This window comes from Gorilla gorilla, chromosome 15 (assembly GCF_029281585.2).
Source record: "Gorilla gorilla gorilla isolate KB3781 chromosome 15, NHGRI_mGorGor1-v2.1_pri, whole genome shotgun sequence".
NCBI lineage: Eukaryota > Metazoa > Chordata > Mammalia > Primates > Hominidae > Gorilla > Gorilla gorilla.
This window is the reverse complement of record NC_073239.2, coordinates 123251767-123267861: the sequence shown is the minus strand read 5'-3', so window position 1 is coordinate 123267861 and position 16095 is coordinate 123251767. Positions and strand designations below refer to the sequence as shown.

Sequence of the window (16095 nt, the reverse complement as noted above, 5' to 3'; positions counted from 1 at the left end):
AGTTCTCGTAGCTTCAGTGTTACCTCTTTTTGTGTTGACTTCCACCTTTATATTTGCCCAGAATCTGGGATATAGGAGTGCCTCTAAGAGTCCCCTAACTTGCCCATTTTGGTGAGTGTTCTGGAACCTATGAGATGCTCTTTTGTTTACAAAGCACCCCAAAGCCATGTACTGTGCCAAAAGGTGTTTATTTCCTAATTTGACAAATTACAAAGTTCTAATAAATACAATCACTTCTGCCATCTGGGCTGATTTTATATCAGATAGAGGACTGTGTTGTAAAGGAAATCTTACATTAGTAAGAGCAATTTTAGTCATTAACCTAGAGTTGTACTATTGAGGTACAAGTCATAAGAAATAATATTAGGTCGAGGTTCTCAGTGGGAGTGTCTAAATCTCTTGTGTGTACAGGGTCTCCTCTATTAACATGAAGCATTTTTTAGCACAGTCAGTTTCCAGCCATGCTTCTCCCTGTCTCACTATCACCACAAACTAACTATGACCCCACCTGGAACCTAGGTTAATTTCCAAATAAGTCATTCTTTAATCTTTGTGCCTCTAGATTATTATGTGAGTCAATTTCAGTAGAAACTTAAAAAGAACATTTGAATGGACTAAACAACACAGAAAATCACTAATAAAATGCAAAGCCTAGATGTGAGAGGCTCCAGGCCTGGATAATGGAACAGTTCATGTATGCAGGTAATTTCTTTTCCCAATTCAACAATGATACACCCAGCATATCAACTTCATGCCCCATTTGACTCCTATTATGTAGAGATATGGCAATGACATTCTCAAGGTCCACACACACATATGAAAATTGGTAGGACTAGGGGAGGAGACGAGTCTGCACTTCTCCTCTGAAGGACCAGGAAAGCCTGGACAGACCATCTCCCCGGCCTCCATGACTGCACCTCCTGCCCACATGGACACTCATCCCTGACAGGATAAGAGGACTCCATTGATGAGGCTGAGTATTTTATGATATAAGTTACTGGAGAGTGACATTGAGGTTTCAAAAACTAATATTTATATCCTAAATTTAATTTCCCCCAAATTGTTACCTCTTTCTTCAGTGAAAAATTGCTTGGTGTGATTGAGATTTAGGTAGATTCCAAATGTTCACAACTGAGCTTCCAAGAGCATATTGGGAGCAAAAACTGAATGAGGGCAGAGAAACCCATCATCACTGTATTCACCACTAAATTCAAGTGGACTCAGCACTGCCTTTGATGACTGCTGCTTCTCTGCAGAGTTCAGGTTTCTACTTCTCACAATTCCAACACAGACTCTCTCTCTCCCAAATGTTTGGCCTCCACTGTCTGTAAGGTCACACTGTTCTTAATTTCTTTTCTGAACCATTTTGTGAGGGTGGTGATGAGCCATTTAATGGAAATTTTATATCATCTCAGCATGAATCCCATGGGCGATCATGAATTATTCTTCTGGTTATAGTAATTGATTTTTCTTGGTGTGTTCATTACCAGTAATATTCAAAGTCATTTCATTTAAATCTTTGATGCTTCATTTTTTGTTGCTATGACATTCTTTCTTCTATTGAATCTTCCCACTAGCATTATAACATGATCTAGTATCCAGGCTCAGTTGTCATCAATAATAACCACATATGTCAAAAGCTATGTCTTCTTTCCACAGGAGACATATTTTTCTCTTTTCAGGGGATGAACACACACTGCTGAGTGACCCCCACTCACAAGTACATATACACAATTATGAGATTTTTATTTATTTGACTAATAAGATGTATCATTCTCCCTTAAAATTCTTCAACCCCCAGAAGCCCTTGACGAACTCTTCTGCATCTGTTCATACCATAAACTCAGAGAACAAACCACATGGTGAGTAAAAGCTCACATGGTTCTGGATATGGGGTCCATCTCTTCCCCTCCAATGTCCTGCAGCACCTCAGACCACCTGTCCTGGTTCTATCAAGGAAGTTTACCTCCAGCACAGTAAAGAAAACAGTTGAAGGAGGAGAGAACCTGCAGATGATAGACAATATTGAAAACTACTCATATGACAAGGGATTACTATCAAGCACATAAACTCAACTGAACTGCAAATAACAATATGATTAATAATGGGCGAATAACATGGATAAACATCTCTCAGAGGAAGACGTGCAAAGGATAGATAGATCGATAGGGATATATACATACATATACTGCTAGAAATAACTAATATCAGGAAAATGCAAATACACAATGAGCTATCTTTTCCTTAATCTTTGCTGGAAAGTCTGTTAGCAGAAAGATAACATAAGGAAAACAAAAGCTGGCCAGGTTGCATAGAAATGAACACTTTTATAGACCACTTGTGGAAATGTAAATTAGTACAGCCATCATGGGAAAAAAAAGACAACTACCATATAAATCAGCAATGCAACTGCTGAGTGTATGTGTGTGTATATATATATATATGTAATTAAAAGGAAAAACTAATATTGAAGAGATACCTGTCGACCCATGTTTATTGCAGCCCTAAACACAATTACGATACGAAATTAATGTATGTGTCCATCAACACATGAATGGGTAAATAAAACGGGGTATATTTACACAATGGAATATTATTCAGCCTTAAAAATGAAATTCTGCTGTTTGAAACAACATGGATGGAACTGGGCTCCGTTGTGTTGAGTGAAACAAGCCAGACACAGAAAAAAAAAATACCTCATTTTCTCAATGTTATGTGCAAGTTTAAGAAAGTTCATCTTCTAGAAGGAAGTAGTAGAGTAGTGGTTATGAAATATCGGAAATGGGTGGACACCGAGAGATAAGAAGTGGTTGTTAACAAATGCACAATTACAGGTAGAGAGGTGGGATACGCTCTAGTGCCCTACAGTACAGAAGGGTGACTACAGTTAACAATATATTATACACTTTATGTTTACAAGTAGCCAGAAGAGAGAATTTTGTATGCTACCAAGCAAAGAAATGTTAATGTCTGAGCTGATGAATTAGCTCGTTGTTCTGATTTGGTCAAACCACGTTGCACAGATGTATTGAAATATCACAATGTACCCCATAAATATAAACAATCATTATCTGCCAGCTTAAAAAATCCTTTAATTAAAAAAGATTTTATTTGCATACATTACAAATGAGTCAACACAGAGCCAGGAAAATATAACATTTTTATTTGAAATAGTGAAATTCCTAACAAAATAGTTACATTCTTTTGCACCAAACTGTGTATTTGATCATGGTTAAGTATAGACAGACTTATGCAAAGAATAATATATTTTAAATTTAGACTTCTACTTAATACTATAAATAAAAATAACTTTAAAACAGCTAAGTAAAAGGAATAAAGTTGAGGAAATGTGTGTGTGGTGTGTGATGTGTGAGCTTTTTCTTGTAACCACGCTGTCCATGGTGGATGTGTAGTGTGTGTGTCTGTGTCTGTTTGTGTTTCCTCTGCTAGGGGTTCTCTGATTCTAGGATCTGTAGTTCAGTGTGGTTCAAAAAATTGGGAACATTCTTAGCCATTACTTTTTCAAATACTTTCTCTGTATCTGCAATTTCTCCTTTTCAGAATTAAAATATACATATACTACACTTTTTGATATTAATGTTTAGTTTCTTCACTCTCCATTCCTTTGCAATTTACATTGTGAATTTTCTAGAGACAATTTAAGTGCATGGTTTCATTTAAAAGCTGAGCCAGCTCTACTGAGGGGTGTGCCCAAAGTTTGCTCAATGTTTATACTGCATTGCTTTTGGTTCCTTATGCACTTCCATTTGATTCTTTCTTAATATTTATATCTCTCAGTTCCCTACATAGTCCTGTATTAGGTCCACAGTTCCTTTAAGAGATTTTTACATATGAATTATAGTTACTTTACATATCTTGTTTAATCAGATATTTCTAATATCTGTATCATTTACAAATCTCATTCTGAACATTTGTTTATCGTGACTTTAGTATTTCTCATTAATATAGGTAATAATTGTTGTTGATAACCAGACATGTTGGGTCAGACAGTTGATATTGGCTTATTATTTCATTTTATGCATTTTCTGCCTGTATTTGACCACACTTTATCACTGCCAGGCCTTTATTGTGGGAATGTCTGAACCTTCTCAGAGCTACATTTGACGTTTACTTTTGCAGTGGACGTCAGAGTTGAAGTCTGTTCTTCTGTGTCCACCAGAGGCTTCAGATCCTCCAGTGATACCTTGTTTTTCTTTCCTGCTTGTCTTTGTCTCTTCACCTGTTCCCTCCTCCAGAGAATCTCCTTCAGTTCCTTCAGGGGGGTTAAGATGTTATATTCAACTGACAATTGTAAAATTGTCATAGAATAAAGGAATATTTAGAATAAAGGGATATTTAGAATAAAGGGATAATAGAATAAATGGATATTTTCTGACCTTTCATGGGTCCGTATTGTGATCCTGAGTCTGGGTGTGAGCTTTCCATTGTTTCTGAACTTCCTCCAGATGAGCTGTTGGTCTGTGTGTTCTTGCTGTTTTCCCTGCTGTGGAGTCCTCTTGTTTTCCCCAGTTGTTCCCTCCCACAGCTCCAACGTTCTCTTTTGGTGTTATCATCTTCCAGATTTGCTGACCTGACCCATAGATTAAGGCTCTGATTCAGTATGAAGGGGGGAGGTACTTCTCAATGGAACTTAAGTAAAGACCTCTTTTTCCATCTCAGTTTCTAAGGGATTGTCCCAGTGCCCCTAAGATCCTGGTTTTGGTGGCTTGCCCCTGCAGAGTAATTTCTTAGTTCTGCAATGGGGATAAAGGAGGTGAGTCTGAATGCATTTCAGAGTGTGGGTTCTTTTTCTCTCACAGACAGACACATTGGCACGGAAAGATTTTTGTGACTCCCCACATTATTGGGAAAAGTGATTCAAGAGGATAGGAAAGCTCTTCAGTATGTGGTCCCTGAGAAATTCATACAACACCTTTACCACACTTGACTTCAAGCAATCCAATATATATATGTGTGTTTTTCTCTTGTAGTAGCCTACATTTTACATGCCAGACTCTTCCCAGTTCAGCTCATATCCTGGACTTGTTACTGCCTACAAGAACTTGCCTCTCCCTGCATTTCAGATTTGATGTTTTTCTTAAAACTTCAAGTATTTAAAGTATTGTTTAAAATTTGCAAAATCCCATTTTCTCTGTTTACCTGATATTGCTGATGTTGTTATTGTAAAAGTAAGTAGAATATATTCCTCATCTATGTACGTTTCAAAACTGAGTTGCAGATGTTTTTGGTAAGACCCAGTGTCATAAAAGAGTGCAAATACTGTTAAGCTGCTTAACAGAAAAACAAATGCTGGTAAATGTGTTCAATGGAATACTACCCATGAAGTATAATAAATAAATGCCTGACACACAGAACAGCATAAAATATCTAAGTATTTATATTGAGTAAAATATGCCAAACAAATAAGAATATATACTATGTCATTTCATTTTTATAAATGCTGATGAATAAAAAATGCATCTGAAGTAAAATAATGAGGATCAGTAGTTGCTGGGGGAAATGGTAGAAGGGAAGGGGAGAGGAGGAGGAATACAGCAGAATAAGAGGAAGTGTTGAGAAGAATTCATTTGTCCCCTTTCTTGATAATGATGACAGTTACATCACGTTTATTAATTGTACATTTTAAATATGTGAAGTTTATTATCTTTCAATTAAGCCACATAAAATGTATTACAGGCAAATGGAAATTTAGACAAGCACGGAGTAATAGAAAGATACAAACATATGTTAAATGTCAGAAGTATCTGAAAATTAGTGTGTCTGGACCCTAGTTCTCTCCATATTTTCAGGTGAGTGCTGGAGGGTAGCAACATCACCCATGCTCTTATTACAGAAAGTGGCTTCTGAAAACCACACCGGGCACATCCAGGTTTGTTCTGGAGTTGGTTGAGGGGGATGTCAGAGCCAGTGACGAGGAGCAAAGGGCCAGATACCAGCGTTCACTCATCCCAGACAGGAGCTCCTGGATGCATACAGAGCCCCCTCCACTTGTGGGTTTACTTCCACTTCTGTAAAAGGAGAAAATACTGATTCCTACAGAGCATAATTTACACAAATATTTACCGATGAAATAGGGTGATCAGGGCAAAATGTTTATCACAGCACAATTTCATAAGACAGCATATTTTCCAAATACCATCATTATCAGCAAGCATCTGCAGGGCACCGTCTTATTATCTGGGTACAGCCTACTCCTCAAGCGTCCCACCCTAGAGCTTGTTATATGGTAGGAAACATGCAAATAGGGCCCTCCCTCTACTGATGAAAACCAACCGAACCCTGACCCTGCAGCTGAGAGAGGAGCCTTAGCCCTGGGATTCCAAGGCCTTTCCACTTGATGATCAGCACTGAGCACCGAGGACTCACCATGGAATTGGGGCTCCGCTGGGTTTTCCTTGTTGCTATTTTAGAAGGTGAATCACGGAAAAGTAGAGAGATTGAGTGTGTGTGTGGACATGAGTGAGAGAAACGGTGGATATGTGTGACAGTTTCTGACCAGGATGTCTCTGTGTTTGCAGGTGTCCAGTGTGACGTGCAGCTGGTGGAGTCTGGGGGAGGCTTGGTCCAGCCTGGGGGGTCCCTGAGACTCTCCTGTGCAGCCTCTGGATTCACCTTTAGTAGCTATTGGATGAGCTGGGTCCGCCAGGCTCCAGGGAAGGGGCTGGAGTGGGTTTCATACATTAGTAGTAGTAGTAGTTACATATACTACGCGGACTCAGTGAAGGGCCGATTCACCATCTCCAGAGACAACGCCAAGAACTCACTGTATCTGCAAATGAACAGCCTGAGAGCCGAGGACACGGCCGTGTATTACTGTGCGAGAGACACAGTGAGGGGAAGTCAGTGTGAGCCCAGACACAAACCTCCCTGCAGGGGTCCCCGCGACCACCAGGGGGTGACAGGACACTGTGCACGGGGCTGTCTCCAGGGCAGGTGCAGGTGCTGCTGAGGGCTGGCTTCCTGTCGCGGTCTGGGGCGACCTCATCGTCAAATTTCCCCAGGAACTTCTCCAGATTTACAATTCTATACTAACATTTCATGTCTCTAAATGGAAAACTTTTTTGTCCTTTTTGTTTCTTTGTTTTTGTAATAGGAGGACACACCCTCACCTCCACAGAAGCCACAGTGTCACTTTGGGGGCAGATGATCCTTCTGTGGTCAGCAGGATGAAAGTTCCGAGGAATCTCAGGGGAACCCGAAGAGTGTTTGCCAGTTAGACTCAGGGCAGCGACCTCCACGGGAATCTCTGATTAGAACGGGCTTTGAGCTCTGATGGGAGCCAAGAGACAGGCTCACCCAGGGTCAGGGTCCTTAAAGCCTGATGGTTTTCACAGCAGTCCCCCCTCATCTTGTAAAACTGTGTACATCTGACTCAGACTGATTCACTTGACCCCCTTTCTGCTAATCCATTTTCCTTCTCTGCATACTTGATTCTCACAATTCCCTTTCTTCTCTTCCCTGAAAACAGAGGATGTGTTTTCTGTAGTCTAAATTCCAGGGCTCGGGTCTGCAGGAACTGGGTAGGCTACGGGGACTTTCTCACTCACCATTGCCTGGACTCTCCTGTTGTCGTCTGTGAACGGGGACGTTTGGAAGATGAAGTGGACATTAGTCATGAAGGGAATAATACTAGTTTTCTCCAATGGGATACTGATGTAGAGCTGATCTTGTGCTTCTCACACTGTCACAGAGTTTGGACTCTCACCTGTGACTTTGAGGAGAGCTGAGGATGGACACTCCATTGTGCTGTGAGCTCTGGGTAACAATAGTAGGGTCTGGCTAGGCAGCCTAAGGTCAATACTGCTGGCCTTCAGGAAAGACAGGCTGGAATTCCTGGGAAGACCTGCATCTGCCGTCCACCATGGAGTCCCATCGTCTTCTATTATGCCCTGATTGAATCAGCCCCACCTAGGTTATCTAGAACACTCTTCGTGACTTAGGAAAAATAATGGGAGGCTCCACTAACACCTGTGTTATGCCATGGGAGCAACACCTAAGCTAGTGTGTGATTGAGTAGATGAGACTGTGGTCTAGTCAAGGTGACACATAAAATTAATTGTTGCCATTATAATATTTTATATATTTGGCAATATAGTCGTGCTCATATTATAAATACTTTTGCTACATTGTTGTTATGTCAGAAGCTTTTGAATAAGAACAGCTTCATCTTGAATAGGGGCTAGGGAAAATAAGACTGAGACCTGCTGGGCTACGTTCCCAGTAAGCTAAGGCGTTCTTAGTCACAGGATGAGATAGCAGGTCTGCACAAGATCCGGGTCATAAAGACCTTGCTGATGAAGGTTACAGTAAAGAAGCTGGCCACAGCCCACCAAAACCAAGACAGTCACGAAAGTGACCACTGTTCATCCTCACTGCTCATTATATGCTTATTGTATTGCCTTAACATGCTAAAAGACACTCCCCCTAGTGCCATGACGGTTTACACATGTCATGGTAACATCAGGAAGTTTCCCTGCATGGTCTAAAAAGGAGGGGAGGAACCCTTATCTTCAGGAATTGCCTAGAGTACTCATGAATAATCCATCCGTTGTGAGAAATACATTCATCCCTTTGAGAGAAAATGCACAGGGGGTGGAATGAGGCTGGGAAGCTGATGGCACATGGTGGAAGCCTGTCCCTGAGTGAAGGAGAGAGGGAAGCTGGATTGGGTGGAAGGTCCCTATATTTCTGTGCTGTGCAAGGGAGGGGCAAAATATAATTGAGTCTTGTGCAAGTCAGTGCTGCCTCTCAGGGGATCCCCATGACTCCCAGAAATAATGACTCTGCTTAGGAATCCCTGCGGAGTCAGTCCTTTCATTAGAGTAGACCACAGGACATGGGCCTCAGCACCCGCCATGCCACAGATGTCAGAAAGCAGCTGCTGGGAACCTGACCCACCTGCATTTTGCTGCCTGTAGGAAAAGGCAGGGAGGTGCATCCTCAGGGACAACACACTGTTTTGGATTTCTATAAAGAACACCTGCATTTACTGTGTTTTATTGGAAAATACATGAACAAATGTGAGCCTGCAAACAATTATAATTTTCACAGTTATTTTAATTGCATTCATTTGTAATTCTGCATGATATGCTGACACAGAGTTGCATTTTTCATAGATATTGTTCAATGAATCAAGAACATGCATTTTCCACTTTCATTGGTTTTTCTCCGTGTGCAGAGAGCTTGAGTAGAGCCTGTCTGGCCCTTATCCACACTATCTCTTGTGTCCCCGGGAAAAAGCAGAGATTTGCCTGACTGCAGAATCTGGGGTAGGAGTCTGCTCAGCTCACAGCCTGCAGAGAAGCCCAGTGAAGTTTTATGGAGTCAGAGAGCTTTCCCACGTGGGGAACCTCTAGCTTACCCATGGCCAGAGATTACTGGTCAGCTGTAATTGAGAGTTTAACAATTAGAGCACTCAGAAGCCTATCTCATCGCAGCTTCATTATGTAACTTACCACCATTAGACTGCGGTAATAACTCAATCTTGATTTTTCTGACCCCATTTTCTCATCTTATTCATTTGTAAATTCGGTTATAGAAAATGTTATGTTTTAGACTCTGATTCAAATCTCAGAAGTTTATGAACTCATCAGGAATAATACAAAATGTGTCTAGTTTTGGGGAAATGTAAATGAATGTCCATGTAGTGTGTGTGTTTGTTGTGTGGGGATATGTCAGTCACACCCAAATGAACATGATTTCTGAATTATATCATCAAACTACAATTAGATTTGCTGAAAATTGCCTTCAGTAATGTCTGTGATGATGAACCTGTCACCTTGTTGTGAGGATGCTCAGTGCACAGGCGAGGTCACACAGGAGACATCCAAGGAGCAGCCCCCAGGCTTGGCAGAATTCCTGGCCAGGAGCCAGACATAGCACTGGGTGTCTCAAAAGCAGATTCCCCAACCCCATCCCTTTATTTGGACTGCATGGGCATCATGAGGACCAGCAGGAGATGCTCAGAACTCACTCAAGGCAGAGCACCATTTAGGAGCAGGTGCAGCGAGGAAACAGCCAGAGAACCTCTGACTAGAATCTTGGGTTGTTTTCTTTTGCTTAAGAGCATCCAAGCCTAAGTATATCACCCACTATATGTATATATATAAGTAGACTATCCACTATATATATAGAGAGATAGATATAATCTGTATATATATACAGATTATATCTATCTGTATACATTATATATACAGATTATATATATATAATCTGTATATATAAGAAAGGAGTTACAGGTTTTATATATATATATATATATATATATATATATATATAAATGTATGTATATAAAATCTGTAACTCCTAACTTTCTTGTTCCAGAGCAAAACGAGGTAAATATGACTCTGCCATTAACTCCTTGAACCTGGGTCATTTTTTCTGAGAATGCCGTCATCTACAACCTGATGGTTCTCCTGTCAAAATCAACATGCATAGTCAGTCACCACGAAGACTGTTTTATCTCATGGTAAAAATGTTTATTTAATTAAAAAATTACATTTCATACAAAAGGGTCTGTATTATTTCTTTCTCACACTGCTGTAAAGACATCACCTGAGACCGGGTAATTCATAAAGGAAAGAGGTTTAATGGACTCACAGTTCTGCATGGCTGGGGAGCCTCAGGAAACTTACAATTATGGTGGAAGGTGAAGGGGAAGCAAGTCCCTTCTTCACAAGGCAGCAGGATGGAGAGAGAGAGAGAGAGAAGGAGAAGCAGGATAAAGAGCCGGAAACTTATCAGACAACCCAATCTCCTGAGAACTCTATCAGGAGAACAGCATGGAGGAAACCACTCCCACAATCTAATCACCTCTCACCAGACCCCTCGCCTGACACTTGGGGTTTACAATTCAATATTAGCTTTGGGTGAGAACACAGAGCCAAACCATGTCAGAATTTCTAGGTGAGAATTGGTCAATTCATAAGTTATTAGTGAAGTATCAGAAAAATAAATAGCACCGGTGTTGTTATTATCCAGTTAATTTATAAATCAAGTCAATATCCATTTTATGAGAGGTGTAGGAAAAGTGTGAGATAGATAGATAGGTAGATAGATAGATAGATAGATAGATAGATAGATACATAGATCAATCTACCAAATACAATATATATAACTATATTATATATAACTATGTATATAATATATAGTAAGTGATACATGGTATATATATATATGACATTAATTCTACCAAATACTTCACATATGTATGTGCATATATATATAATATTAGGTATGATATATATATGAAATATCAGGATATATATATATATATATTTTATAATGTCTCCTGGGATTTAGTGTTGAATTTTTTAATATCTACATGTATTCCAGGATAAATGTTGGTGGACATCATAAAATATATTCTAATTTTTATGTGCAAGATGATCACTTTCAAACAAGGTTTAGCTACAGAAACCAGATGTATCTTCTACCAGAAATTACTGGAAAGCACAGTGAAATTTCTTAATCACGATTTTAAGATGCTTGACACCACTCAACAAAGACAGTGATTACTAAGAGAGAGAGGAAATAAGCATAAGGAGCCCTCTGGTGAATGCAGGCTCAGATACTTCCTTAAAGGTGTTGCCAGGCTACAGTGCTGGAGTGGAAACCATGTGGATTTAGCATTAATAAAATGGAGCTGGAAACCCACGTAGGCCAAGAAGTGTGGATACCACAGGATAGCAAGTGGATTGCAGAAAACTGTCAGAGAGTGAACCCCATAGATGGCAGGAGGAACACCCAGACTTGACAGAGTGCAGATCAGTGTGTGGGAAGCAGCGAAAGTTGTACGTGAGAACACACCCTGCTACAGGAAGCTCTCCCTAAAATCCAAAGCCATGGTAAATATATGAATATACACTTACAAACTTTAAAACATACAGAAAGACACCATAACAAAGTCAAATAAAGGAAAGGTGGGTTGGCTACATTAAAATATAAAAAGTGTATTTCTGAGCAAATAATAATACTTATGAGGGGAACATTTTATTCCACCATGGCAAATGATTTCAGAGAACAACATTTGAAATGCTTATGGCCCTAATGAGGAAGCTTCAAAAAAGTATATGAATAGAGTTATTACCAGAGTGGTAGTACCAAAGCCCTCAGCTTTCTGATGAAAACTGATTATTATTATGAAAGCTAATTATTATTGTAAGCTTATTATTATTAATACTAATTATTATTAATTATAATATTATATAATTATTATAATATTATTATGAAAGCTTATTATTATTATGAAACTGATATTACTAGAGCCCTAAGCTAAGTGTTATTACCAGAGTCCTCAGCTTTCCGATGAAACAACAATGTCTGATAAAAATTGTAATAACCCAAACATATAAAATCAATTCAAATTATTCTAAGGATGCACAGTAAATAAAAATCATTGATTGATAAAGTGTGCTGCTATAGACTGAATGTTTATTTCCCCCTCAGGCATATGTTGGAATTCTAACCCCAATGTGATGGTGTTACGAGGTGGGGCCGTTGGTAAGTGAATGGGTCACCTTTGGAAGATGACTAGGCCCCATCCACCCTCATGAATGGAATCAGTGCCCCTGTTAGAGACTCCAGAAAGCTCCCTCTCCTCTTCCACCAGGTGAGGGAAAAGTAGAAAGATGGTCACCTGTGAAGGAGAAAGTAGGTTCTCACCAGATACCAGTTTCAAAGCATGTTGGCCTTGCACTTGCTGACCTTCAGAATTGTGACAAATACATTTATGTTTGATCTGAACCACCCAGACTATTCTCTTACAGCAGCTAAAACATCAAGTCTCAGCTAGGGCAGTGAGGGCCCACAATACTTGAGAGACGAGCATCACCCTCTCCTTTCCAGCTCAGGATGACAGAAGCTTGATCTCTGGCTGAACTGACAAGCAGAGAGTCCTTCCTCTCCCCCAGATCGCAGTTGAGGCCGTGGTGTCAGATCTCTGTGGTTGAGAGTGAATTCCAGTCTGTGATTTCATGGATGCCTTTCTTCATCTAGTTCCACTTATGAGACAGAGATTCCATGCTATGTGTTATAGGCCAAGAATAGAAGAACCCCAATTATTCCCACCCAGCTCACCTGTAGGGCAGAGGATCTGGAGAGCTTTCTGGGTGAGGCACAAAGAGACTGTAAGAGTCCACCCCTCCCATGCAGTTTCCTGTACTTAAAGCAGGAGTGTCCCTCTGACACAGATGAACCCTTTCTTCTGCACCAAGGCAGAGGCTGTAAAATTTTTACAGTGGCAGAGAGAGGGCAAAGAAACAGAGATACATAGCTATCTCTAATGGATGTGACTTTATTTGCAGTAAAAGGAGAATAATTTCAACCCTAGGTTTTTTCTAAAATATTATAAATATTTATGGTAAGTTATTAATAGAAAGCTGGTGGCTTCATGAGAGCAACACGTTAAACAGGAATCCACTCATTTCAGCAGACAGGAGGAGAAAAATCATAATTTAGGAATAATGAGCCGGGCACTGTGGCACTGCCTGTGGTTCCATCCACTTGGGAGTCTGATGTGAGAATAACACTTGAGCCCAGGATTTCAAGGCCAACCTGAAAACGTAGCTAGACCCCGTTTAGTAAAATAAATAACATTTTGGGGTCAGGACAAAGTTCAAAAACTGCCCCTGAAATGAAGCCCAAATTTAATTGTGTAACACTGTGGATTAATGGATGACACAACAGTGTCACCATGCCTGCTGTGAGCGCAGTGTAACACTTGGATGACATATGAAGAGATACAGACACCCAAACAGAGACATCAGACAGTGAAGCTGGCAAAGGCTGCACTGCCGAGCGTCAGGCTTTTTATGGAAACCGTGTGTACATCTGGAACTGCACCTGGGAATGAAGACATCAACCCTTCAATAGTGTCGGGGAAAGAGACGTCACTGAAATAGACAAACTAAGGGACTTAAGAAATAAATAGAGCCATTGTTTTTACCAATACACCAGAGCATTTTGGGTGATCACTATTCAGAGTTTCTGAATTATGTTACCTAACTGTCATTCAGAAAATAATTATGAGACACACAAAGAAAAAAATAACGTCACGAATGTACAGGAAAATTTCCAGAAAACACAAACTGTCTTTGAGATGGTACAGATTTTGGACTTAACAAACAGAGACTTCAAAACAATTATTATAAAAACACACAAATCACAAAGGAATATTATGCCTAGAAAAGTTAAGGAAGGTATGATGACAGTATCTCACCAAAAAGCTAATATCAACAATGAGAGAGGGTTTTTGAAAGAAAGTTATAGACACTCTAAAATTAAAAATACAGTAATTCAAAACTATATGTCAGAGGTGATAAGCAGTATATTTGAACCTAAAAAGAAAGAAAAAGCACACTTAGATATATATTAGTAGATATGCTATATTCAAAGAATAGTGAAAATTGCAATAAAATGAAATAAGCTTAACATAAAAGGTGACCCTGCTAGATGAATCAACATATGCTTAGTGTGAATACTAGCATGAGAAGAGAGAAAGAAATATGTCACAAAAATATGCCATAATATAATGACAGATAATTCCATGATTTTTATGATAAATACTAACATACACATTGAAGTATGACTAGCTCAACAAACTCAAGGTAAAATAAGTTATAAGAGATCCTCAACAAAACACATTATAATAAAATATTTTACAGAAAAACTACTGAGAAAATCTTGAAGGCAGTGAGAGAAAAACAACTTCTCATATACAAGATAATTCTATCAACAGCTGATTTCTCATCAATAACAGCTAATGCTAAAAGGCAGCAGGATGACACATTTTTCCCTTTGTATCCCATTTTATCCTCAAAGGCCACCTGCATGCAAAGTAGACCAGTCTTACAAGAAAATCACAGCCCTAGTGTTCTTCTCTCAAGGAGCCCGGCTATGGACCTAATGGTGCCCTCCCCAAAGTCATAAGTATAATTCCCAACCTGCAATGTTACAGTATTTGGAAACGAGACTTTTGAAAGTGATAGAGTTTGAATATTTGTCCTCTCCCAAGGTCATGTTGAAATGTAATCACCAATGCTGGAGGTGGGGCCTGGTGGGAGGTATTGGATAATAGAGACAGATCCCTCAAGAATGGCCTATGCAATCCATGTGGTGATGAGTGAATTTTCTGTTAGTTCACATGAAATCTGGTTGTTTAGAAAAGTCTGGAGCCTCCTCCACCTCTTCTCTTGCCCCTGCTCTTGTCATGTAATGCACCTGTGTGCCTGCTGCCTCTTTGCCTTCCGCAATGGTTATAAACTTTCTGAGGCCCTCACAAAGCCGATGCTGGCACCACGCTTATTGTAAAGCCTAGCAAATGGAGAGCCAAAATGAAACCTGTTTTATTTATAAATTATCCAGCCTCAGGTACTCTTTCCTAGCAATGCAAGGACACAGTAACACAGAAAATTGGTATCAAGAAGTGGACCATCGCTATAAAAAATACATGAAAATATGGAGGCAGCTTTGGAACAGGATAACCGGCAGGGATTTGGAGGGTTTGGAGAGCTCAGAAAAAGGCAGGAAGATAAAGAACAGTTGGGAACGTTTTAGAGACTGGGTAAATGGTTTGACCAAAATGATGAAATAAATATGGACAGTGAAGTCAAGGCAGAGAATGCCTCAAATGTAAATGAGAGAGTTATAGGGAAGTGAAGTGAAGATCGCCTGTCAAGCAAATCACTTGACTGCATTATGTTCATGTCCTGGGGATCTGAGCAAGTTTGAACTTATGAGTGACGACTTAGGGTATCTGACAGAAAAAAAAATTGTCAGTAGCAAAGCATTCAAGATGGAGTCTGCCTGCTTCTAACAGTCTAAAATCAGGTGCAGAAGGAAATAAATGACTTAAAGTTGGAACTTCTATTTAAAAGAGAAGTGGAACATGGAAGTTTAGGAAATGTACAGCCTGGTTCTCTGGTAAAGAAATAATCCAGTTACACTGTGAAGCAACCGCTTGCTAGAAAGATTAGCTTGACTAAAAAGGAGCTGATTGTGGTAATCCGAAACAATAGGAAAATAGTCTTGAAGTCAATTCAGAAATCTTTGAGGCCAATTCTCTCATTACAGGCT

General features: G+C 39.7%; 1 gene segment (V, D, J or C); it reads left to right on the top strand.

Moving 5' to 3' along the window:
• The first annotated feature begins 6316 nt into the window (after positions 1–6316).
• Positions 6317–16095, top strand: part of LOC101143562 (immunoglobulin heavy constant mu-like) — a 352381-nt gene continuing 342602 nt past the window's right edge. The window contains 2 exon segments of the C gene segment in view: positions 6317–6434; positions 6540–6864. Coding sequence covers positions 6359–6434; positions 6540–6864 — 401 coding nt within the window.